Source organism: Bufo gargarizans, chromosome 6 (assembly GCF_014858855.1).
Source record: "Bufo gargarizans isolate SCDJY-AF-19 chromosome 6, ASM1485885v1, whole genome shotgun sequence".
Lineage (NCBI taxonomy): Eukaryota > Metazoa > Chordata > Amphibia > Anura > Bufonidae > Bufo > Bufo gargarizans.
The window spans coordinates 375,784,049-375,811,189 of NC_058085.1; the positions used below are offsets into that span (position 1 = coordinate 375,784,049).

General features: G+C 47.8%; 1 protein-coding gene across 1 annotated transcript in view; it reads right to left on the reverse strand.

The window, feature by feature from the left end:
* LOC122941120 (pancreatic lipase-related protein 2-like) overlaps positions 1 to 27,141 on the reverse strand; it is a 133,762-nt gene that overhangs the window by 64,039 nt on the left and 42,582 nt on the right. Inside the window, exons 6-7 of the mRNA XM_044298143.1 lie at positions 2,362 to 2,472; positions 2,193 to 2,297 (exon numbers count right to left, since the gene is read on the reverse strand). Of these exons, the coding sequence (XP_044154078.1) occupies positions 2,193 to 2,297; positions 2,362 to 2,472 (216 nt within the window). The remainder of the gene's footprint in view (positions 1 to 2,192; positions 2,298 to 2,361; positions 2,473 to 27,141) is intronic.

Sequence of the window (27,141 nt, forward strand, 5' to 3'; positions counted from 1 at the left end):
TACTGTAAGAGCGCTCACACTGCGGAGGTCTGTACTGTAAGAGCGTCACACTGCTGGATGTCTGTACTGTAAGAGCGCTCACACTGCGGAGGTCTGTACTGTAAGAGCGGTCACACTGCGGAGGTCTGTACTGTAAGAGCGGTCACACTGCGGAGGTCTGTACTGTAAGAGCGGTCCCACTGCGGAGGTCTGTACTGTAAGAGCAGTCACACTGCGGAGGTCTGTACTGTAAGAGCGCTCACACTGCGGCGGTCTGTACTGTAAGAGCGTTCACACTGCGGAGGTCTGCACTGTAAGAGCGCTCACACTGCGGATGTCTGTACTGTAAGAGCGCTCACACTGCGGAGGTCCGTACTGTATGAGCGGTCACACTGCGGAGGTCTGTACTGTAAGGGCGGTCACACTGCGGAGGTCTGTGCTGTAAGAGCGGTCACACTGCGGAGGTCTGTACTGTAAGAGCGCTCACACTGCGGAGGTCTGTACTGTAAGAGAGGTCACACTGCGGAGGTCTCTACTGTAATAGCGGTCACACTGCGGAGGTCTGTACTGTAAGAGCGGTCACACTGCGGAGGTCTGTACTGTAAGAGCGGTCACACTGCGGAGGTCTGTACTGTAAGAGCGCTCACACTGTGGAGGTCTGTACTGTAAGAGCGGTCACACTGCTGAGGTCTGTACTGTAAGAGCGGTCACACTGCGGAGGTCTGTACCGTAAGAGCGCTCACACTGTGGAGGTCTGTACTGTAAGAGCGCTCACACTGCGGAGGTCTGTACTGTAAGAGCGGTCACACTGCGGAAGTCTGTACTGTAAGAGCGGTCACACTGCGGAGGTCTGTACTGTAAGAGCGCTCACACTGTGGAGGTCTGTACTGTAAGAGCGGTCACACTGCTGAGGTCTGTACTGTAAGAGTGCTCACACTGCGGAGGTCTGTACTGTAAGAGCGGTCACACTGCGGAGGTATGTACTGTAAGAGCGGTCACACTGCGGAGGTCTCTACTGTAAGAGCGGTCACACTGCGGAGGTCTATACTGTAAGAGCGGTCACACTGCGGAGGTCTGTACTGTAAGAGCGGTCACACTGTGGAGGTCTGTACTGTAAGAGCGCTCACACTGCGGAGGTCTGTACTGTAAGAGCGCTCACACTGCGGAGGTCTGTACTGTAAGAGCGCTCACACTGCGGAGGTCTGTACTGTAAGAGCGGTCACACTGCGGAGGTCTGTACTGTAAGAGCGGTCACACTGCGGAGGTCTGTACTGTAAGAGCGTTCACACTGCGGAGGTCTCTACTGTAAGAGCGGTCACACTGCGGAGGTCTCTACTGTAAGAGCGGTCACACTGCGGAGGTCTGTACTGTAAGAGCGGTCACACTGCGGAGGTCTGTACTGTAAGAGCGGTCACACTGCGTAGGTCTGTACTGTAAGAGCGGTCACACTGCGGAGGTCTGTACTGTAAGAGCAGTCACACTGCGGAGGACTGTACTGTAAGAGCGGTCACACTGCCGAGGTCTGTACTGTAAGAGCGTTCACACTGCGGAGGTCTGCACTGTAAGAGCGCTCACACTGCGGAGGTCTGTACTGTATGAGCGGTCACACTGCGGAGGTCTGTACTGTAAGGGCGGTCACACTGCGGAGGTCTGTGCTGTAAGAGCGGTCACTCTGCGGAGGTCTGTACTGTAAGAGCGCTCACACTGCGGAGGTCTGTACTGTATGAGCGGTCACACTGCGGAGGTCTGTACTGTAAGGGCGGTCACACTGCGGAGGTCTGTGCTGTAAGAGCGCTCACACTGCGGAGGTCTGTACTGTATGAGCGGTCACACTGCGGAGGTCTGTACAGTAAGGGCGGTCACACTGCGGAGGTCTGTACTGTATGAGCGGTCACACTGCGGAGGTCTGTGCTGTAAGAGCGCTCACACTGCGGAGGTCTGTGCTGTAAGAGCGCTCACACTGTGGAGGTCTGTACTGTAAGAGCGGTCACACTGCTGAGGTCTGTACTGTAAGAGCGGTCACACTGCGGAGGTCTGTACTGTAAGAGCGGTCACACTGCGGAGGTCTGTACTGTAAGAGCGCTCACACTGCGGAGGTCTCTACTGTAAGAGCGGTCACACTGCGGAGGTCTGTACTGTAAGAGTGGTCACACTGCGGACGTCTGTACTGTAAGAGCGGTCACACTGCGGAGGTCTTTATTAGAAAGTTTTACCGCTACTGTTGATCAGAAATGCGAGCTTGCTCGGACAACCGGTCATGTGACTTCCTCCATTTGGGTAAAAATCATAATGTCCGATAGGCTTTATAATCCCGACACCTGGAGAAGATCACAATTATTATCTCGACCTGACAACTATCACCCTCATTGTACCACTGCTTACCAGTGATTCTATTGGTGTCTGTGTGGATGACATCAACAAAATCTGCATCTGAGGCGTCAAGGCGAACTTCTTCAGGGGTATTCTCAAACCAGGGCCGGGCAGGATCCAGACCTTGCAGGACAATGAAAGGAGAACAAAGTGATGAAGCGGAGAGTGGATGTCCACCAGGGAGCGCCTCTCTAATCACCATTGTGGTGAAACCAACCTCGCCACTGGGTTTTGGAGGGGGCTGTTTGAAGGCCTCTTGCCTCAGGATTATGGCCAATAGTAACTGTAAAGGAGAAGACAGACCGGCCGCACAGCTTAAATCTGTCTGTGGAATTGTATTTTATGTTATTATGCGTTCGGTTACATTGTATGTTATGTGAGGGCACCCAGATAGCTAATATTATTGTATTCATGTATTCTGAGTGCCATTCATCTAATGATATGCACTCAGACTTGAGCTATCTGGGGATATGTTAAATGTCTGTGTTTGCTGTGGGGGTGTGCCATTGTGTGTTTGGGTGGTGATTCCTGTCCTGTTGTCTCCACATGTGTATTGGCGATCTCCCTTTGTCCTGAGAGATAATTGGATTGACTTCGGTTGTCTCTGGGACAGAAAGGAGGAAACCATGATGCATTGTGAGGATGTGTTGTATCTGTTCTGTATTTGCAAAACTGTAATAAAAACCAGGCTGGGTGTGCCAGCACATCAGACCACTGCTGACCCTCAACACGGAGCCTTGTCTCGTTATTGGGGGGATTCCCTGTATGCTGTTGGAGACTGATTGCCAGGAGTGTAAGCTGACTGATACGCTTTTCCTGTTCGTCTGCTGGCAGCTATCCGCGAGGTTCCAGTTTGGAGTGCTATTTTGTATCCAGTTCGGGAGGTTGGTGTTCTGCAGTAGCTGTGCCTGTCTCTCGGAAAGGGGCATATCGCCTAAACGGATCTTAACCCCTTGTCTGCTGAAACGGTCCGTTACATTGGTGGCAGCAGTGGGATCGTTCCTACAGCCAGAAGGACAGCTACAGGAGACACCATTTCTGTGGATTCTACAATTTAAGGGCAACGCATGTCCCAGTACAGCAACCCTAAAAGCAACAGGATGGAACCAGCAGTGTTATACGAGGAGGAGGACCTGGATGGCCGGGATGCATTAAGGAAAGGCATCTGGTACCAGGCCCTGGATAATGTACAATACCAGCGAGGTGAGAGTCTCCCCAGTGAAGAGCAGCGGTTGCAGAAGCAAGTGGCCCTGCGGATGCCCTTCCTGGGAGAGCAGCCCCTGGAGGAATGGGTGAAGGAACTAGAGCACCGGGTATGGCAGGAGCTATAGCTGGAGGATGCCTACCAGGCGCTTTGGTGGTACGTGGCACAGTTTATACCCTGGACAGCTGAGCATGACAAGCCAGAGGGAGAGGAGTTTGATGGTCCTGGCTCATTATGGGAGTCCTTTGCAGAGCCTGACTTCGGGAGCCCTGCACAGTCCAGACTTCAGGACATTTTCTACGAGAAGGAGGCTAGGCAGAATTGGGATGACCCCCATGAGGTAGAGCAAGACCTGGCTCACCTAGCAACTCTGGAGTGGGAACTGGAGCAGGACTACCAAGATCTTTTCCACTCCATTGGGAAGGCTCAGCAGGACAGCAAGAAGTCAGACCAAGGTCCAGAGCCCTTCAGCTGGGAGGATATTGTGGATGTTTACTGGGAAGAACCCCAGGTGGCCGGTGGAGATGGGACCGAGGTCTCTCCACCAGTCCTGCAGGGAATTGGGAGCCTAGTCTCCATTCCCCAGCGGCAGGCTGAGTTACAGGGGGCAGAGGTAGTTGTTCCTGCCCCCCAGCAGCAGCATGATTTTTTGGGAATTGGGAGCCTAGTCTCCATTCCCCAGCGGCAGGCGGAGTTACAGGGGGCAGAGACAGTCGGTCCTGTCCCCCAGCGGCAGAGTGTCCTACAGGGAATAGAGAGCCCAGTCTCCTTTCCCCAGCAGCAGGACACTGTATTGGGAGCGGAGGCGGTCGGTCGCCCTCCCCAGCGGCTGGAAGTATGTATGGGAGAGGAGCTCGTTACCACCTCTCCCTAGCGGCAGCTTAACGCACCAGGGGGAGACAGTAAGCCCCACAACAGGGCAGATGGGACCGTGGTCTCTGCACTCACAGCACAGGGGGTAGGGACAGTCGGTCCTGCCCCCCAGCAACAGGGCTGTTTAGCCAAAGGGGAGACAGTCGGTTTCTCCCTCCAACAACCAGACTCCAACCAGGCTTCTTCCGTGGTAGTGCTGGCACCAGGGCAGAGTCCCGCTGATCCCTGCCCACAAAGCAACCTCCACTCCAAGCCAGGGAGCAACTCAGAGACCGGGAGTACCAGCTACCAATATAACCTTGGTGGATTCACTGGACAGAGACAGGCTACGAAATTCAACAGGTCCAGTATTGGGTTGTGGGTGGGCTGCCAGACTAACTCAGGTACCGACCGGCGTGAGGTCAGGTATCTGGTTAGTCTTCCCTGGGGGGGGGGGAGATGTGTGGCGAAACCAACCTCGCCACTGGGTTTTGGAGAGGGCTGTTTAAAAGCCTCTTGCCTCAGGATTATGGCCCATAGTAACTTTAAAGGAGAAAACAGACCGGCCGCACAGCTTAAATCTGTCTGTAGAATTGTATTTTATGTTATTATGCGTTCGGTTAAATTGTATGTTATGTGAGGGCACCCAGATAGCTAATAGTATTGTATTCGTGTATTCTGAGTGCCATTCACCTAATGATATGCACTCAGACTTGAGCTATCTGGGGATATGTTAAATGTCTGTGTTTGCTGTGGGGGTGTGCCATTGTGTGTTTAAATGGTGATGTCTGTCCTGTTGTCTCCACATGTGTATTGGCGATCTCCCTTTGTCCTGAGAGATAATTGGATTGCCTTCGGTTGTCTCTGGGACAGAGAGAAGGAAACCATGATGCATTGTGGGGATGTGTTGTATCTGTTCTGTATTTGCAAAACTGTAATAAAAACCAGGCTGGGTGTGCCAGTACATCAGAGCACTGCTTGACCCTCAACACGGAGCCTTGTCTCGTTATTAGGGGGATTCCCTGTATGCTGTTGGAGACTGATTGCCAGGAGTGTAAGCTGACTGATACGCTTTTCCTGTTCGTCTGCTGGCAGCTATCCGCGAGGTTCCAGTTTGGAGTGCTATTTTGTATCCAGTTCGGGAGGTTGGTGTTCTGCAGTAGCTGTGCCTGTCTCTCGGAAAGGGGCATATCGCCTAAACGGATCTTAACCCCTTGTCTGCTGAAACGGTCCGTTACAACCATCCACTCTTGGTCTAATTAAGCCTAATGGCTAAAATATCTGAGATAAACCATCTCATAAACCAGACCATAGAGTGACGTCAGCTTAAAGACATAAGTAACACCATGCTGGTCTTATTCTCAGCATAAATGGGTGCAATGTGCAGCAGGGTAGTCAACACCAAGTGGTATAATAAATCACAGATTACACCTAGCACCCAGATACGCTACCAGCATGAGAACATGCATACATGTAACAATAATAACATTCAAAGGGGAACCAACCTGGAGACCTGAGTGAGCGCACCCCTGACGCGCGTTTCGCACAGCTTCCTCAAAAGGGGCGTGTCCATTCGGTCAATGCATATACACTTAAATACTATCGCAGCTGAGAGAAATGTGCCCCGAACCTATCACAACGTCCCTGGCTGATTGTCGACACTCAATCACCTGTGCCCTGGCTGGACTACCTCATCACATAGCGCTACGTCACTTCCGCCCAAACTCTAGGTAGTGAGCAGTGCGTCACTACCGCCCATCCTCCAGCAACACTTGCGCACCTATTCATCAGCTGTGTCAACGCCGTCATCAGGGATGAGCTCAACCCAGGGTCCGTCACTCAAGTAGAGATATCGCACATAGATTAAATACATAATAACGATTGGGAATATTGGACAGACACAAGGTTTATTTCACTACAATACGCAGTGTAATGTCTCTACAATATCAATATCTACCATATGACATGGGGGATTGAATGTAAAAGGTAAAGGTTAAAAGAGGGTTTAATTTGAATATAAATGTAAAAAGTGAAATTATATATATAATTGATGACGGTTCCCCAAATCCCTGATTCCAAAGTCAAAAAACTTCCCTGCACTGTCGTTATATTCCAATGTGAATTATTTTGTGAAATTGGTTGAAAATGAACTTTCACATATCTCTGACCAAAAAGGGAGAGATAATTGTACATTTGGTGAAAGAGAAGCATTAAAACAGATTGGGAAGTGGGATGATGTGGTCCTAAAACAGGCTGACAAAGGCGGTAACATCGTGATATGGCCCACACGCATGTATGAGAAAGAGGTGCAGAGACAGCTACAAAATGCCGACTGCTATAAGAAATTAACATTTAACCCCCTAATAAAGTTCAAGCAGGACTTGGAGGTTATCCTGCAGTCCGGGTTTGAACAAGGGGTTATTTCCAGGAAACAGATTTCCCACCTGTTGCCCGATCACCCTGTGATCCCAACCCTATATCTTTTGCCTAAGATACATAAGGATGCGATGAAACCCCCTGGTAGGCCCATCGTATCGGGGGTGAATGGCCTAAATGATGCCGTGTGTAAATACATTGATCATTTTTTACAGCCACTGGTGGAGGGGTTGCCTACTCACTTAAAGGACACGACGGACATCCTAAGAAAAATGGAGGGTATACACTTGGAACCTGATATGTTGATCGCTACGTGCGACGTGGAGTCCCTCTATACTTCAATTAAACATCATGATGGGTTGGAAGCCACGCAATTCTTTCTGAGGACCACAGCTATGGGTAAGGAGAAGTGTGATTTTATTACAAGACCCGGAGGCTCATATTGCTATTCTCCTTCTTTACTCTGACCAATAGCAGCAAAGAACAAATAAAAATATTGACACATGTCATCAGCCCCTCCCCATAGTCTCTCTATAACAGGCCACACCGCCTGCAAATCCTCCTCTTTCTTTGCTGCTGACCGCAGAGATAAGTATTGAGAATTTTCTGTCATTATGACTCACATGTATTTATAGTGATACTGTTGGCTTTGGTTTATCTTGTTTTGGTTTTTTCCCCCCTTTTTGGGGCGATTTGGGGCCATTTATTGCTATATTTATTGCTATATTTATTGCTGTATATATATATATATGTGCTTTGGGTTTCTGTTTGTGAACTTGGGTTTTTCCCTTGTTTCCTCCTCGCCTGCGGGCATTTAGGAGGTTACTCTGCGCTCCCTTTTAGTTGCGCTCCGTTTATACCCCCACGCTTACTGCGCCCCTCGGTACCCTTCTTCTGCTCCTCCTCCTTTTCTGGCGGGTCTTTTTTCCCGCCGCTTACCTCAGCGCGGCTGCGGCGTCTCCCTCGGCTCTTCCTGGCGGGCGCGCCCGAGATCTCGCGAGATCTCGGGCACTTCCGCTTCCGCTTTGTGACGTCATCGCTATCGGAGCTCCGGCCGCATTGCTGCGTCCTCGGTCTTTCTTGCAGGTTTTGCCTTAGCGATTTCTATCCCTCTACTGGTCTTGGGGCAAATCCCCTCTGCCAGCCTTTCCCATCTAGTGTCCCCTATCATTAATACTGCAGTTAGCTTATATATTTTTGCCAAGCATTAATAGTGCCATCATGCCTAAGAATGTGCATGCTGCCCAGGGCCCTGCAGAGGAGGATCTTCCTCTAATGGAATTAACCCCTTCAGGGGAAGATGGTCATGCCCCGATCCCTGGCGGTCATGATACGGATTTTCAGGCGTCCATATCTAGCGCCATTGCTGCAGCCATGGGATCTATGACTTCAGTCATCTCCCAGACTATTGCCCAGGCCCTTGCGGCCCATCCAGTTACCTCTCAAACCCCGCAGCCCGTCATGGTGTCCCCACCCACCGGGCCAGTGATTTCTGCCTCCAGAAAAAGGAATAGTATGGGTGATGATGTTTCCACCAATGTTGGCGCGCTTGGTCCGCGCAAGAGAGCCCGTACGCGTCGGGCAGAACGCACGCGGAACTGGAAAAGTGCTAGAGCACTGCAGGAAACGGATACCAATTCTGAGATCGGTTCTGAGGAGGAGGCTTTAGATGACGCCTTTGAGGAGGCAGAGGAGGACCCATCAGGGGTCATGGAAGATAACCCCTTACCCGGGTGCAGCTCCAGGTTTTCGGCAGCAGATGTGTCCTTGACAGACCCATCAGGGGAACCGCTCTTTGACCCGGATTCCCTACACCACCCTCGGTCTGCGGAGTGGTTGCCGTTGGAGCACGTCTCCAAATATTTGGAGGCCCGCGTGCGTTGCCCCCTCTCCAAAGAGGCGCGCAACAAGCTTAGGGCAGAATGCCCCAGACCCATAATCCCGAACAGGGTTTGCGAGACTCCAGTGGTAGACCCCAAAATGACCCAATTCCTCGCCAAATCTGGGTGGAATCCGAGAAAGGGTCTGGAGTCAGCCCTGCGTGCGTGTCAGGACAAGCTCCTGGACATATTTGGCCCACTGGCAAAGATTTTCGACTTGGCCGAGGTTGCCAAGGTCGAGGGTAAGCTGGTAGACCCTCTAGAGCTGCGCGAGTGGGTGCAGCGCGCGATTTGCGTAGCAGGAAACGTTAACACGTCCCTGGCTATTGAACGGCGCAAGGCCATACTTTTCAAGGTTGAGCCTAAACTCTCCAACTTGGCGCTTACCGAAGCCGGTAAGGAGGCACAGGGCCTGCTGTTTGGCGAGTCCTTTATTAAAGACTTAGGTCGGTTCGTCGGTGCGTTTACAGCACTCGATAAGGCCCAAACTTCATTGAAGCGGGTGTTTCACGGTAGGGTCTCTACCAGGGCCGGCAGTTTCAGGGGCCGTCTGTCCGGCCGTGCCCATTTTCAGTCCCGTGCTACGGGCAGAGGCTCCTTCTCCCAGAGACCTGCGTTCCAGGAGCAGAGGCGAGAGTCGTCATCCTTTTTCCCTTCCCGGGGAGGATCCTGGAGGCCTAGAGGATACAGAGGAAACCCTGGTTCCAGACGACCTTATGGTAAGACCGATGCCTCATTTCAATTCTTTGCCTGTTTGTGTAGGGGGCAGACTCCGGCTCTTTTCTCGAGCTTGGTCACGCATCACCTCGGACCGATGGATTCTCTCCACGGTCAGGGGTTTCCACATAGAGCTGACATCTTCTCATCTGTCCATTCCGCCCCCACGCCCGGCAGTGCTGTCGGTAGAGAGCCGCATACTTGTGGACTCAGAGCTATCGGATCTCTCCCGCAAAGGGGCCATAGAGCCGGCTCCGGCATCCACTGGCGCGGTAATCAGCAACATTTTCTTGGTGGCGAAAAAAGGGGGCCAGCTGCGGCCCGTCATCAATTTACGCGCTCTCAACGCGTTCGTCAGGTACCGCCATTTCAAGATGGAGGGCATCCATCTCCTTCGGGACCTACTTCAAGTGGGCGATTGGATGGTCAAGTTGGACCTGAAGGACGCTTATCTTACCGTCCCTGTCGAGGACGCGTCCAGGGACCTTCTATGTTTCCTTTGGAAGGACAGGGTTTGGCGATTTACGTGCCTCCCTTTCGGCCTTTCTTCAGCTCCGTGGTGCTTCACCAAGCTGATGCGCCCTGCTATGGCCTGGCTGCGCAGTCGGGGAGTTCGCCTCATCGTCTATCTGGACGACATCCTGATCATGGCACAGGATCATGCGGTGTTGCTGACTCATCTTCGCTGGACTATGGATCTCCTGTTGGAGCTGGGTTTCCTTCTCAATCAGGAGAAGTCCTGTCTCATCCCGGCTCGCGAGATGGAGTTCCTGGGGTTTCTGGTGGATTCCACGGCGGGGACTCTCAGCCTACCACCGTCCAAGGTTCGGTCCATTCGGAAGGAATTGTGCAGGGCCGAGTCGTCCTCCCAGATCCCGTTGCGTCAACTGGCCAGGATCATAGGGCTTCTAGCGTCATCTATCCAGGCGGTCTTCCCAGCCCCACTACATTACCGGGCCCTCCAGCGTCTGAAGATTTCCCACCTCCGGAAAGGAGCTTCCTATGCGGATTGGATTTCCCTGGACGAGGAAACCAAGGAGGAGTTGTCCTGGTGGATCCACAATTTACAAGCTTGGAACGGCAAAGCCATTTTCGGTCATCGTCCGGACTTCGTGGTGGATTCGGATGCCAGCCTGTCGGGCTGGGGAGCTCACTGCGAGGGGATCTCGACCGGAGGCGGCTGGTCAGCGGACGAAGCGGGATTCCATATCAATGCGCTGGAACTGTTGGCAGGTTCGTTCGCAATCAGGAGTTTCACGAGAGACACGGCCAAGGCCTGCATTCAACTTCGCATGGACAACGTGTCGGCAGTGCGTTACATCAATGGCATGGGCGGTACACGTTCCACCATCCTATCTCGGTTAGCGAAGGATTTCTGGGACTACTGTCTGGACAAGGAGTTGATTGTCTTGGCGGAATATCTTCCGGGCGTCCAGAACATTCGGGCAGATTGGAGTTCTCGATATCTCTCCGACTCCAGCGATTGGCAGTTAGATCCAGCGGTGTTCCGGTCCTTAACGTCTCTTTGGGGGCATTGCTGTATCGACCTGTTTGCCTCCCGCTTGAACACGCAGCTGCCACGTTTCTACAGTTGGCGCCCGGACCCAGAGGCCGAAGCTGTGGACGCGTTCCTGCAGGATTGGTCGCGGGGTCTGCTCTACGCATTCCCCCCCTTCCAACTGATTCCCAGGACCCTGATTCAGGTACGCCGTCATTCAGCGGATCTGGTTCTGCTGGTCCCGTTTTGGACTTCCCAGTCGTGGTTTCCTCACCTTCTGGAGATGATGATAGAGACCCCGTACCTGCTCCCGACTTCTCAGACTCTCCTCCGAGGTCCGAATCACCAGCTGCATCCTCTTCTCCTGGACGGATCTCTGCGCCTGTTGGCGTGTCGAATTTCAGGGGACCCTGGGAGGTCCCGGGAGTTTCGGGAACAGCTAGAGTCCTTTTGGAGAACGCCTGGGCCCCAGGGACCAGAAGATCTTACAGATCTGCCTGGGGATCTTGGGATCGCTGGTGCGTGGCTAGGAACTTGGATCCCGTTTCGGCACCTGTGACGGAGATCTTGCACTTCCTGTCCTCTCTTTTCGACCAGGGCAAGGCCTATCGCACGATCAGCCTTTTCAGGTCGGCCATTTCTGCGTCCCACCAGGGGTTTGATGGTACTCCTGCGGGGCAACATCCTTTGGTATGCCGTCTATTGCGCGGCTCTCGGATGTCTCGGCCTCCTAGGCCCAGATTTTCGGCTACTTGGGACGTGTCTTGTGTCCTTTCCTTTCTATCTTCTTGGCCTCGGAATTCAGACCTGTCCTTGAGGCAACTGTCGGCGAAGCTCGTCACTCTTTTCTGTCTAATTTCCTGCAAGCGGGTGTCCGACGTCCGGGCTTTGGATTATGATGCCCGCTCGTATACTCCGGAGGGGGTCTCCTTTGACATCTCTAGGAGGACCAAGTCTCACATACGCTCAGTCGCTTATCCGGCTTTTCCGGCCTCACCTTCTCTCTGTCCGGTGGAATGCCTCAAGGAGTATGAAGCTCGAACTTCCCTTCATCGTTCACGGGAGTTTCCTCATCTTTTCCTCTCTACCATTCGTCCTTTTGCCCCGGTGACCACTCCCACGCTGGCTAGGTGGATGAAGTGGATCATGGAATTGGCGGGCGTGGACACTTCCATTTTTTCGGCACATTCCGCTAGGGGGGCATCCGCTACCTCTTTGGCGGTGTCTGGCGCCAGGTTGGAGGACATTTTGAAATTGGCAGACTGGTCCAGAGTGTCCACATTCAGAGAATTTTACTTCCGTCCAGGTCCTCACGTTTTCTCGTCAATCATTGAAAATTTGTCTTAACTTTGAACTCGCAATATGAGCCTCCGGGTCTTGTAATAAAATCAGGTGATTTTCCTATTTCATGACGTAAAGTCATGATTTTATTAAAGACACGGAGGCGAGTATTGCCCACCCTACGTTTTCCCTCCCTATGTGAGTTTAATATTGGAATGATTTTGATTGTATGTCATTTGCATATTGATTTAACTCTATGAGTTTTTTCCTGAGTAGGTTTGTCGCAACCATTTGTTTGTGCATACCATGCACCACTTTGCTTCTATCATGGTTCTGTTTTCGCCTTTTTTCAGGTTGAGATCGGTCAGTTCCGTGGTGTCCTTTGTTCTACGTCCTGGTTCGGAGGGTCGGCAGTTCGGTTCCAGCCGGTCATGTGACGTGGACTGCTTCAGGAGGTTCTTCGAGGTTGTTCCTGGTGTTCCTGTTCGCTTCCGGATGGATGGCGCTTTTGTTTCCCAGGCTGTTCCGGTTCCTGGTTGGCGGTTCGGTTGGACTGTTCGGTTTTACAAAGAAAGAGGAGGATTTGCAGGCGGTGTGGCCTGTTATAGAGAGACTATGGGGAGGGGCTGATGACATGTGTCAATATTTTTATTTGTTCTTTGCTGCTATTGGTCAGAGTAAAGAAGGAGAATAGCAATACTCGCCTCCGTGTCTTTAATAAAATCATGACTTTACGTCATGAAATAGGAAAATCACCTGATTTTATTCTAATCCTTCTCAATTATGTCCTTACCCATAATTTCTTCCTTTTTGGGGGTGAAGGGTTAAACAGAATTAGCTGTGTGATCTGTATGAAGGACAAGAGGTTGGGTGACATCATATTGAAGGGTGACTATGTATACAATTACCTTCTGTCTTTATAAGGAAAGTTTCTAGTCAGCATTATTATAATGAGAGATGCCTTTCTTTCTCTATAAGGTACTGCTGTTATTGTAATAAGAACTCAAGCTATTCTTGTATGTATGTTTGAAAGTATATAAGGCCCTGTACGACAACAATAAATAGAACTGTTTCTGACATAATTCTGCATCTGTCATTGACACGTTCTCCAGACGTCTGTCTTCGGGGACACAGAAAGGAATCACGGTGCATAGAGAGAAGGATAAGATTCTTTCAGTTGGGAGCTCGTCCGTGTAATAGAAATACAGGAATTCGGTAAGTAACGGAACATTCCTGTCTAAAGACTGGGGACATTCCGATACTTTCCGTAAAATTTTCTGTTACTTCTATTTTGAATCCGCTTTAGACACTCTGAAAGAAATAGACAAGCTATCTTTAGGGAAGGTAGACTCTACTTTGGGGAAGGTAGAATATTAGAATCTGTCTTTAGAGCAGATAGAATATTAGAAATCTGTCTTTAGGGAAGATAGAATGAAAAATGATAGTGTCTGTCTTTGGGGAAGATAGACTGAAAATAGACTCCTGGCCAGGTCACACAGATACTTTAGGGAAGTATTTTATAGTTAGTTATATCTTTTCGGGAAGGATATACCAGAGGTAGTCTTTTGGGAAGACTTCATATAGTGTCTGCACCTTGATTTCTTTTGTCACCCCTTGTCTGTTGCTTCTTTTCTGTCGCTTTCTTATGCTTTCTGTTATGTTCTGATGTTATAAAGCATTAAGTAGTTTTTTATGCTGACGGTAAGCAGCAATTGAAACTGTGACCACTGCACTAACTTTATTATGTGTGTCCTGAATGACCTTTTAACCCACTAACTGGTGAACGCAAGTAACTGTTTTCTGGGATCTTATTAATAGACAGCTGAGCAGGTGGTTGTGTGTAAACATAAGTCCTTCACGAATCTGTACGGTCTGTTTTGGTGTCAATTTTGCTCTGCCTCCATCTTAATTAAGTTATATGACATGGGTGCACAGCAAGGAAAGGTCTCTCCACCCCCTCCGAATGTAGGTGAAAAGTGTAAGGATTATGTAGCCCGGGTCTGTGGGACTGATTATTGTTTAGTTACTCCCTGGGTTGATACTCTGGCAGTATGGACAGAGTGAATAAAGAGTATGAAATTCCATATGGATATGGTGATCAGGATTATGTTTGAGTGACACTGAAGCTTACCCATATTATGGTCCAGACCTCCAGTGGGACCTGCAGTGTATGAAGTCCAGTAGGAAAAATTGCCTTACTTAAGCACCGTAATGGTATGATAGACCAAATAAAGGTTCACAAGCAGTAGGCAGGGAACCAGGAGGGATATATATAAAAGAAACATGAGTTAGATAAAGAATTGACAAGGAGTTCACTCTAGAAGCCCCCTCCTCCCTAATTAGGACAATATCCCACAGATATATCCGTCCCTTCTAACAGATGACTTGGATTAAAAGTACTTTGAGGCCCAGACATTATTAAATTGGCTCAAAAGGGAATAAGATAGGAGGAGAAGAGCTGACACTCGAGTCCTTTTACAGTACACACTTCTTCTTCAAAGCATCTGTTGGGAGATAGTTTAGACGCTGCCCGCAGCTCCCTGCCCCCCTTCTCCTCATGTCCATTACATACACAAGGCTTCGAGTGACAGCAGTGGAGGGAGGGGGGAGGGCTCCTGAGCTAAAAATGCAGTTTCTGACAGTTTGGGATGGACCAGTTGTTGTCCTGGAAATACGAGAACATGTAGACTACAATTCACACATTTCTAACACTAGAGATGTCATAGCTCACATGCGCCTTAGATCACAAAAGTATTTTCCCAAGCCTGAACATATACCTCTTCCTGATACGGACAGTGACCTTGAGGAACAGTTCCCTTTTATGACTGTAGGGGACACCTTGTTGAGAAAAGCTATTGACATAGATGATATTAATAAGATTGTTAAACACTGCCCTGAACCATCTTCATCTTCATCTGGGACGTTTCATTATTTAAGGAGAGCTTGTAAAGGGAGATGTCTGACACAGGAGGATATGCGCCTTATAATAGATGGGATAGTCGGACATAATTCCCCCTGGGATTGGGGTAAAGTCCCCTCTATAAGCACTATAGAGCCTCCAAATACGCCGGCTGGTAATTATAAATTACATACTGAGACAGGCATAGATACAATGTGGGAGGAAATACAGCGTGAGATGGAGAGGTGTTTTCAGACTAGGTCCTCGCTGCCAACATCTGTAGCCTGTAGACAAAAATCAGGAGAGTCTGTTATAGCCTTTTGGAAGAGGTTCAATGAGGTTTGGGCCCTGGAGGCAGGAATGAGTATTCAGGATCATATGCATTCTATGTTCATTCAGACTTTCCTTACCAATCTGCAGCCACATCTCCAGCTTACTGTTAAACAGATAGTCTCCGAATGGCCTAGTCTTAATAAGGATCATTCTAAATTGTCCTGTGAATTTATTAGGGAGAGATTTGTTTGTTCTGTTACAGTTGCAGTTGGGGATTAGCAGGACGGGACACCTACATGTCACATCCTCAGTTATGCCCATTTATGTTCCAAAGGATAATTGTTTTTTATATTTGGAATGCCAACCTCAGGATCTGTTACTTGATACAGTACCTCCTGAGGTTTGGGCACATACTGACCAAGATGTTGGCCTTATCTCCTGTACACCATATAAGGCAATGCTTAAGCCCAGCGCTACACCTGTTTACATTAAACAATACCCCCTTTCCCCAGAAAAAGAACAGGGGATTGAGTCTATGTTGATGGAATTCCTAGAGGCAGGGGTCATTGAGGAAATCATTTCCCCCTATAATACACCTATCAATCTAGTAAGAAAGGCAGATAATACCTTTAGGTTTGTCCAGGATCTTAGAGCGGTAAACGCACAGATCATACCCATAGCCCCTGTGGTTCCTGACGTACCATCTCTGCTATCAGCTATTCCTGCCATACAGAGGTTTTCTCTGTTATTGATTTGATGAATGCATTTTTTTTTTCTGTCCCAGTTGACAAGGAGACACGACCACTTTTTGCTTCTACATTTGAATTTTGCCAGTACACTTGGTGTAGAATGCCTCAGGGTTATGTAGGCTCCCCAATAGTCTACTCCATTGTCCTCCAAATTACACTGCGCCCTTGGACTGCCCCTCATGGTTCTGTCCTTCTACAGTATGTGGACGATCTCCTCATATGTAGTTCTACTCGGGAGGCCTGCCAGGCAGACTGTGTTAGTTTACTACTGTGGTTATGTGACACATTACAATGGTGTATGGACAGTGTTGAGTATTTGGGCTTCGTTCTCAGTAAAGGTGAAAGGAGAATCAGCCATGCCAGAATTACTGCCATACTGGGTCTGCCCCGCCCACAAACCAAGAAGGACATGTTGACCTTTCTTGGCATGATTGGTTACTGCCGCCAATGGATTGCTGATTGTTCCTAATAATATTCTGAGACAAGCCACTAATACTGAGATGACTGACTCCATTAAATGGTCTGATGACATGTTACGAGCTTTTAGTCATTTGAAATGTGCAATGGTTTCTAGTCCTAGTTTGGGCCTACCCGACTATGGCGTGATGTTTCACTTATTTGCCAGGGACAATTGTGAAACCATGGCAGGAGTCCTGGCGCAGGATCATGGAGGTAAATACCACCCTGTTGCTTTTTTCTCAAAAGTGGTTCCCGTACAGGTTCAGGGCATGCCTGCGTGTCTCAGGAGTTTGGCAGCCTGTGCTATGGTTGCTGAGATGGTCACGCCTATCACCCTGGGTCATCCCACTGCTCTACATATCTCACACAATGTACAGGCCCTGTTGAGGAACATACATACAGAACATGTCAGCACAAAGACTGAGCGGATATGAAGTTTTGTTGCTATCTAATCCTCAACTTCATGTCCAGTACTCAGCACCCACGTTCGGTCCAATGGCTATCCTGAATGCCCTGCTTGGCTACAAGGGAAAGCAGGATGATTTGCCTCCTCCCCATGCATGTACTGAACTTATACATGAGCATACCTCACCTAGGCCTGACTTACAGTCCACACCCATTGATGGAGCACCTGATATATTTGTGGATGGATCCTGTTCCCGCCCTAATGACAACACTTATCGTGCAGGATACGCTGTAGTTCGGCTCCCTGATGTATACTGGAATCGAGTCCTATACCTTTTCAATCGGCCCAAGCTGCTGAACTGATTGCCCTCACTAGGGCTTGTTGTCTCTTTGAGGGGAATGATGTTAATGTGTACACCGATTCCAAGTATGCCTTTGGGGTTGTCTATGATCATGGGGTAATCTGGCAGAGGAGAGGTTTCATAGCTGCAGATGGGATACAAATATCACATTCCACCCTGGTCCATGATCTCCTGGCCACCATCCAATTACCTAGCAAAGTGGCTATTATCCATTGTAAGGCACATATTGGACTACAAACACACGTAGCTACAGGGAATGCCCTAGCTGATCAGGCAGCAAAGGAGGCTGATATTAGGTTGCTCAGCTTCCAGGATTTGGCTATCAGTAGTGACATCATGGAATGGCAGTCGGTAGGTGCAGTACAAGACCCTAATACGGGTCTTCTCTGCAAAGAGGGGAATCCATGTATCCCAGTTGCAAGCGCCCCGATTTTAATTGAACAGTATCATGGTCTTGGCCATAGGGGAGCACAGGCAACCACTGACCTCATTCAGAGAGATTCTTTATACCAGGTCTTAGATCAAAGGTACAATCTTATGTTTAGCGGAGTATTATATGTCTCAGAGATTAGGATGCAGCCTAACAAGGATACTGGGTACTCACCATTTGAGGTCCTAATGGAAAGACCTTCCCCACCCCTTGGGGTCAAAGGCCCCTGTGATAGAAAAAGGGGATCTAGAAGTGGTACAAGCAGAATATGTGAGGAAACTTATAGAAACTGTAGATCAAATTGAACAAGATATTGCTCGTACCTCTCCTTTCTCTCCACAGGAACCTACGAATCCTTTCCAACCAGGAGATGTGGTGATAGTCCAGAGACTGGCAAAAGGACGAAAACAGACTGAGTTCCTGTTTGGACCACCCACCCGAGTGGTAGCAGTCACCAGAACAGCGATTCTCACAGAAGAGGCTCCAATCTGGATTCACGCTAGCAGAGTGAAAAGGGTTCCTGAGGCTTCTTCTCCGGTGACGGACAAAGACAAAGAGGGTGAAGCAGGTGTGAAATCCCTGAACAAAGAGGGGAGCTCAGAAGAAGTTTCCCTGAAAAGTGTCTTGCCACAGGCTGAAGATGATGACCCCACAATATTCTGGGAGATAATATTCTAGGAGATTTATTTGTCTGCTGATAATTATTAGTCTGGCTTATTACTACATGTATTTATCACCCAGAGGAGATGAGTTTCTTCTGCGGTGCACCAAATAATCAGCCAGTATATAAAAGAGCTCAGGAGCAAGATCCCTTTGCTCCCGTCCCCTTTTATTCTGAACAGAATAGTATAGTCAGGATGGCAAATGCCCTAAATGTTAGTTCATTGTGCCTTAAAGACTTACAGAGCCCACGGGATCTTATACAAACATGTGTCATTGCTGTGCCTACCCCCGATGACTCCCTCCTTGAAGTCTGGGCGAAGGCGAACAATACACAATCTTTTATTCCCTTGTATGACTTCTGTGGGGAATGTCAGAAAATAGGAAATAGCAGGGATAATATTAGAATAACTACTATTAATATGACTACAGCAGAAACTTGTTTTACTTTTTCCCAGGATATGACTTTATATTGTGATAATAGAGACATAAAAAGTGAATTACCTAGGAATAGTGTATATGATTATATTGACGACACCTGTAAAAAGAATAGTAGACTTGCTAGCTCCCTGGATAATTCCATGAGTTGCAATAAGACCATTGTGACTCCTAGTTTTATCTATAATATCATGCTCCCTAAAGGATGGTTTTTGTCTTGTGGTAACAGCACCTACAATTACATTCCTGCTAATGTTATTGGAGGTCCCTGTGCGTTATCCAGGCTGACTTTGGCTCTTCCCAGTCAACCCCCTATCAGGAGAGCTTAAAGATCGGTTACCAAGACTTTATCAGAAGACTGTGACTCTACTTTACCCCTTCTCAGCCATACAGAATATACAAGTTTGGGCGCCTCTATATTAGGAGTGCCTGGACTGGCTATATATAATACTCGTACTATAAATTCTATTGCATGTGACTTAGCAAAATCCCTGAATCATACCTCTATCGCCTTATCAGACATGCTTTTAGATATACAAGGTATAAGAGGAGCAGTGCTAGAAACTAGATTTGCTGTAGATTATCTGTTACTGAAGCATAATATAGGATGTCAAGATTTTAAAGGAATGTGTTGTTTTAATTTATCTGATCATTCCAGATCAATCCAGTCCCATAGTCAAGGGTTACATGAAATGCTAATAATATCAGGAAAGATGTTGAGTCATCCTCATCCTCTTGGTGGGACTGGTTATTGAGCTGGCTGCCGGATTTGAGTTGGTTAAGAACATCGTTTATCAGTATTGCAATTATAATTGCTTCCTTGATTGTTATATGATGTTGCATCCAATGTATCCCTTCCCTCATACAGATGTTTTGTGAAATGTGTCCAAAACTCACAGACCCTGGTCAAGCATATGCTACATACCTCTCTATGAGAGAGAAAAGATAAGTCATATTTATGACTAAAGAGGGGATTGAAGGGTTAAACAGAATTAGCTGTGTGATCTGTATGAAGGACAAGAGGTTGGGTGACATCATATTGAAGGGTGACTATGTATACAATTACCTTCTGTCTTTATAAGGAAAGTTTCTAGTCAGCATTATTATAATGAGAGATGCCTTTCTTTCTCTATAAGGTACTGCTGTTATTGTAATAAGAACTCAAGCTATTCTTGTATGTATGTTTGAAAGTATATAAGGCCCTGTACGACAACAATAAATAGAACTGTTTCTGACATAATTCTGCATCTGTCATTGACACGTTCTCCAGACGTCTGTCTTCGGGGACACAGAAAGGAATCACGGTGCATAGAGAGAAGGATAAGATTCTTTCAGGGGGGTCCTTCTACCTACAGCTCCAGGGCACTGCAATGGGGGCGGCATGTGCCCCCTCATATGCAAATTTGTTCCTGGGGCTGTGGGAGAGGGACATCCTCCAATCCAGTCCCCTGCCAGAGTCCAGTAAAGTTCAATACTGGGGTAGATATATCGATGATATATTGATTATCTGGCAGGGGACGGAGGAGGAATTTAAGAACTATATCCGGGTGCTGAATAACAACTCTAAAAACATCAAACTTACATTTAAGGTGGCCCGCACGGATATTGAGTTCCTGGACGCGATGTTTCAGGTGGATGCCAATGGACAGTTGGGTACCAACCTATATCGTAGGGGAAGCTCAGTGAATGCCTTATTACACGCAGACTCGTCACATCCAGGTAATTTGATTAAGAGCATTCCGGTGGGACAATTCCTGCGTGCGCGCAGGATTTGCTCATCTGACAGTCTGTTTGAAGTACAGGCAGAGGACCTAAGAAGAAGGTTCGAAGAGAGAGGATATGGAAACCGATGTATAGAGACGGCTTACAAGCGTGCACGACTTTTAAGGAGAAGCGATCTACTACAAAGAAAATACATCCGACAAGATTCGCAACAGATTAGGTTCATCACGGGATATACCAGTAAGTGGAAAGAGGTGAATACAGCATTAAGTAAATATTGGAACATACTGACCTCTGATCCCCAACTACAGGAAGTGCACCCATTTATGCTGAGAATAAGACCAGCATGGTGTTACTTATGTCTTTAAGCTGACGTCACTCTATGGTCTGGTTTATGAGATGGTTTATCTCAGATATTTTAGCCATTAGGCTTAATTAGACCAAGAGTGGATGCACGCTTGGGGGATAAATCCACCAGCTGGAACCTTGGTGTTGCGCCGGTCCACAGTGCCATTTCATTACTGCTATTTATGTTCATCAATTTTATCCATTATTGTCTTTATTGTTGTCCTTATGTGACTATTTAATAAAATATACTACTTTTGCATATGTGTTTTTGTCTTTCGGTTTCATAAATATAGATAGATTATACAACCACCACTAGGAGGAGCTCACTACATACAGATTATACAGTCACCACTAGAGGGAGCTCACTACATACAGATTATACAGCCACCACTAGAGGAAGCTCACTACATACAGATTATACAGCCACCACTAGAGGGAGCTCACTACATACAGATTATACAGCCACCACTAGAGGGAGCTCACTACATACAGATTATACAGTCACCACTAGATGGAGCTCACTACATACAGATTATACAGCCACCACTAGAGGGAGCTCACTACATACAGATTATACAGTCACCACTAGATGGAGCTCACTACATACAGATTATACAGCCACCACTAGAGGGAGCTCACTACATACAGATTATACAGCCACCACTAGAGGGGGCTCACTACATACAGATTATACAGTCACCACTAGAGGGAGCTCACTACATACAGATTATACAGCCACCACTAGAGGGCACTTACTACATGCAGATTATACAGTCACCACTAGAGGGAGCTCACTACATACAGATTATACAGCCACCACTAGAGGGAGCTCACTACATACAGATTATACAGCCACCACTAGAGGGAGCTCACTACATACAGATTATACAGTCACCACTAGATGGAGCTCACTACATACAGATTATACAGCCACCACTAGAGGGAGCTCGCTACATACAGATTATACAGCCACCACTAGAGGGGGCTCACTACATACAGATTATACAGTCACCACTAGAGGGAGCTCGCTACATACAGATCATACAGTCACCACTAGAGGGAGCTCACTACATACAGATTATACAGCCACCACTAGAGGGAGCTCACTACATACTGATTATACAGCCACCACTAGAGGGAGCTCACTACATACAGATTATACAGCCACCACTAGCGGGAGCTCACTACATACAGATTATACAGCCACCACTAGAGGGAGCTCACTACATACAGATTATACAGCCACCACTAGCGGGAGCTCACTACTTACAGATTATACAGCCACCACTAGAGGGAGCTCACTACATACAGATTATACAGTCACCACTAGAGGGAGCTCACTACATACAGATTATACAGCCACCACTAGAGGGAGCTCACTACATACAGAATATACAGCCACCACTAGGGGGAGCTCACTACATACAGATTATACAGCCACCACTAGAGGGAGTTCAGTACATACATATTATACAGCCACCACTAGAGGGAGCTCAGTACATACAGATATATACAGCCACCACTAGAGGGAGCTCACTACATGCATATTATACAGCCACCACTAGAGGGAGCTCAGTACATACATATTATACAGCCACCACTAGAGGGAGCTCAGTACATACAGATATATACAGCCACCACTAGAGGGAGCACACTACATACAGATTATACAGCCACCACTAGAGGGAGCTCACTACATACAGATCATACAGCCACCACTAGAGGGAGCTCACTACATACAGATCATACAGCCACCACTAGAGGGAGCTCACTACATACAGATTATACAGCCACCACTAGAGGGAAGCTCACTACATACAGAATATACAGCCACAACTAGGGGGATCTCACTACATACAGATTATACAGCCACCACTAGAGGGAGCTCAGTACATGCATATTATACAGCCACCACTAGAGGGAGCTCAGTTCCTACAGATCATACAGCCACCACTAGAGGGAGCTCACTACATACAGATTATACAGTCACCACTAGGGGGATCTTACTATATACAGATTATACAGCCACCACTAGAGGGAGCTCACTACATACAGAATATACAGCCACCACTAGAGGGAGCTCACTATATACAGATTATACAGCCACCATTAGAGGGAGCTCACTACATACAGATTATATAGTCACCACTAGAGGGAGCTCACTACATACAGAAAATACAGCCACCACTAGAGGGAGCTCACTACATACAGATTATACAGCCACCACTAGAGGGAGCTCACTACATACAGATTATATAGTCACCACTAGAGGGAGCTCACTACATACAGATTATGCATCCACCACTAGAGGGAGCTCACTACATACAGATTATACAGCCACCACTAGAGGGAGCTCACTACATACAGAATATACAGCCACCACTAGAGGGAGCTCACTACATACAGATCATACAGCCACCACTAGAGGGAGCTCACTACATACAGATCATACAGCCACCACTAGAGGGAGCTCACTACATACAGATCATACAGCCACCACTAGAGGGAGCTCACTACATACAGATCATACAGCCACCACTAGAGGGAGCTCACTACATACAGATTATACAGTCACCACTAGAGGGAGCTCACTACATACATATTATACAGTCACCACTAGAGGGAGCTCACTACATACAAAATATACAGTCACCACTAGAGGGAGCTCACTACATGGAGATTATACATCCACCACTAGCGGGAGCTCATTACATACAAATTATACAACCACCACTACAGGGTGCTCACTACATACAGATTATACAGCCACTAGAGATGTCGCGAACATAAAATGTTCAGTTCGCGAACGGCGAACGCAAATTTCCTCAAATGTTCGCAAACGGGAGAACCGGGCGAACCGCCATAGACTTCAATAGGCAGTCGAATTTTAAAACCCACAGGGACTCTTTATAGCCACATTAGTGATGGAAAAGTTGTTTCAAGGGGACTAACACCTGGACTGTGGCATGCCGGAGGGGGATCCATGGCAAAACTCCCATGGAAAATTACGTAGTTGACGCAGAGTTGGGTTTTAATACATAAAGGGCATAAATCACCTAACAATCAAATTTTTTTTAAACAACGTGGTTTAAAACATCCAATGTGTGTATACGATCAGGTATGATGTTGTATCAATCAGGTAGTGTAAGGGTTACATAAATCACTGAAAAAAATGCACCAAACGGATATGCCACTGACTATACTAGCTACTCATAAAAGCAGATATTAAAAGCTGAGACTTTTGGCAATATATTCCTGTCAGGAACATATCGGAGCCCACATGCACCACGTCACGGTCTCTCAGCATGGCAAGGGTCCTTCCACTACGCTAACTATGGTGTGAACACGGTCTGAAGGTGATGTAATCCAGCTCACAGCCAAGCTTCCACACAACCGCCTAGCAGGACAACTAATGCAATGTGAACAAAGCCAGACTGTAAGCCACACCCATATCAGACCGTGTTCACACGATAGTTAGCGTAGTGGTAGGACCCTTGCCATGCTGAGAGACCGTGACGTGGTGCATGATGGGCTCCAATATGTTCCTGACAGGAATATATTGGCAACAGTCTCAGCTTTTAATATCTGCTTTTATGACTAGCCAGTATAGTCAGTGGCATATCCGTTTGGTGCATTTTTTTCTGTGATTTATATAATTATATTTTCATCCGCACAATGCTCCGTTTTGTGTAGGATGCGCTTGTGGCGCATGTGGACCGCGCCGGCATCCTCCATTTTACGCATTTTTTGCTGTGGATGGTCGTTTGCTGCGGTCTACATGCGGTAGGACTGCTCCCTTAATGAGAAGCACGCTACAGTGTTTGGGGTTTGAGCAGTTCCCCCATATTTGCCACTATATTTCTGTGATAATGTAAGAGTTTCGCCGCTTCACAGACATTGACAGACAAAACTCCCCTTTTAATGCACCGCAAACAGTCCATTTGCCCAACCGCAAACTCCCCATTTGCACAAGGTTGGATACCAAGCTAGCCATGCCCCATTGATGTCATTGAAGGTTTCTTCCTCCACCAGCCACGTACAACACCAAGGGTCCCCGAAAGGTGAATTGAATTGAGTTTTCGAACGAGGAGATGGTTAAAAAAACGCTGGCTCCCTCCCCTTTGTTTGAATCCACGGTCACTGCGTCTGCGCCGTGCAATTTACTGTCACACCCGATATGAGTGGTATTTTCTCTAGTTCACTATTCTCATCAGTTTAATCCCTGTGACGTCCCCTATCAGGACGTGTATTAAATGGATTTTAGACAACCGCAAAAAGTTGACAAACTCCTTGCAGAAATGTGATTTGTCTGTGTGCGTCCTTCTTATTACTTCCAATTTGGGGCACAGCGCGTGCGCCGTGCAATGTACTCTGCCACACGGTATGAGTGGTGTGTTAACTAGTACTATTCTTATCAGTTTAATCCCTGTTACGTTCCCTATCCGGCGACTTGTGTTGAATTAATTTTAGGAACCGGGAGATGGAAGAAGCAGCTTGGTCGGTCCTCTTACTCCCAAGTTGGGGCACTGCGCGTGCACGGAGCAATGTGCTGCGACACCCTATATGAGTGGTGTCTTAACTAGTACTATTCCTATCAGTTTAATCCCTGTTACGCCCCCTATCCGGGGACGTGTGTCGAATTGATTAACCATTGTCGAATTAACGAACCATTACGACATCCTGGAATAATTTAGTTCTGAGCGCTGTACTTGCTTTGTATTGGAATTGTTGGGGAGTTTTTAAGTTGTCTGCATTATTTCTAATAAACTATTAAGAGACTTTATTATGATTTTTTTATTTTATGTATTAAAAACCCATCCATACAACAGCCGATCCCTTTTGGTCTGATCATAATGAAGCAACGGCCTTATCATCTGGGGTGTGGCAACATTGCCAACACACTCATAGAGGTGATGATCGCTTCATTGTGATACGCAAGCCCCTTCACCACAACAAGGTACTGATCACGAAGGGGAATTGACACATGTATGTGCCTTTTTTTGTTTTGTTTTTGCAGCCACAGTGCAGCACCAGAGGCCAGAAGAATTAGGCATGTACACATGCCTGAAAAACAATGTTATTGTTGCAGTTGCTGTCGTAGCAGCGTCCGGAAAAATTGATGTTTTCCAGGCAGAAAGGTGACTAAAACATTGCGGCTTGAACCCTAGTTGGTGGCGGAGAATTCACGAAAGTCATCCGGTATGCAGACATTAAATACAGCAGCGTGGGGACCATTTTGAGGCCAAGGCATGTCATCTGGACTTTTTTTAGTCAAACGTATCCCCCACTGTCAGTCCCTTCGGGATCCATGCCTCATTCATCTTAATGAAGGTGAGGTAATCAACACTTTTTTGACCGAGGCGACTTCTCTTCTCAGTAACAATGCCTCCTGCTGCACTGAAGGTCCTTTCTGACAGGACACTTGAAGCGGAGCAGGCCAGAAGTTCTATCGCAAACTGGGATAGCTCAGGCCACAGGTCAAGTCTGCACACCCAGTAGTCAAGGGGTTCATCGCTCCTCAGAGTGTGGATATCTGCAGTTAAGGCGAGGTAGTCTGATACCTGTCGGTCGAGTCGTTCTCTAAGGCTGGATCCCGAAGGGCTGTGGCGATGTGTAGGATTGAAAAAGCTCTGCATGTCCTCCATCAACAACACATCTGTAAAGCGTCCTGTCCTTGCCGCCATGGTCGTGGTAGGAGGAGGATTACTTTCACCTCTTCCCCAGTTAGATTCCCGTTGTGCTGTGACATCCCCCTTATACGCTGTGTAAAGCATAGTTTTTAGTTTGGTTTTGAACTGCTGCATCCTTTCCGACTTTCAGTAATTTGGTAACATTTCTGCCACTTTCTGCTTATACCGGGGGTCTAGTAGCGTGGCCACCCAGTACAGGTCGTTCTCCTTCATCCTTTTTATACAAGGGTCCCTCAACAGACATGACAGCATGAAAGACCCCATTTGCACAAGGTTGGATGCCGAGCTAATCATTTCCCGTTCCTCCTCCTCACTGATGTCATTGACGGTCTGTTCTTCCCCCCAGCCACGTATAACACCACGGGTCCCAGATAGGAGACAACAACGAGCACCCTGGGATACCTGCTGTGGTCGTCTTCCTCCTCCTTAAAGCCACATTCCTCCTCTGACTCCACTTCCTCAGACTCCTCTTGCAGCGTTGCCGCAGGTCCGGCAAGCGATGCTGATAAGATTGTTTCTGGTGGTGATGGTGACCACAACTCTTCCTCT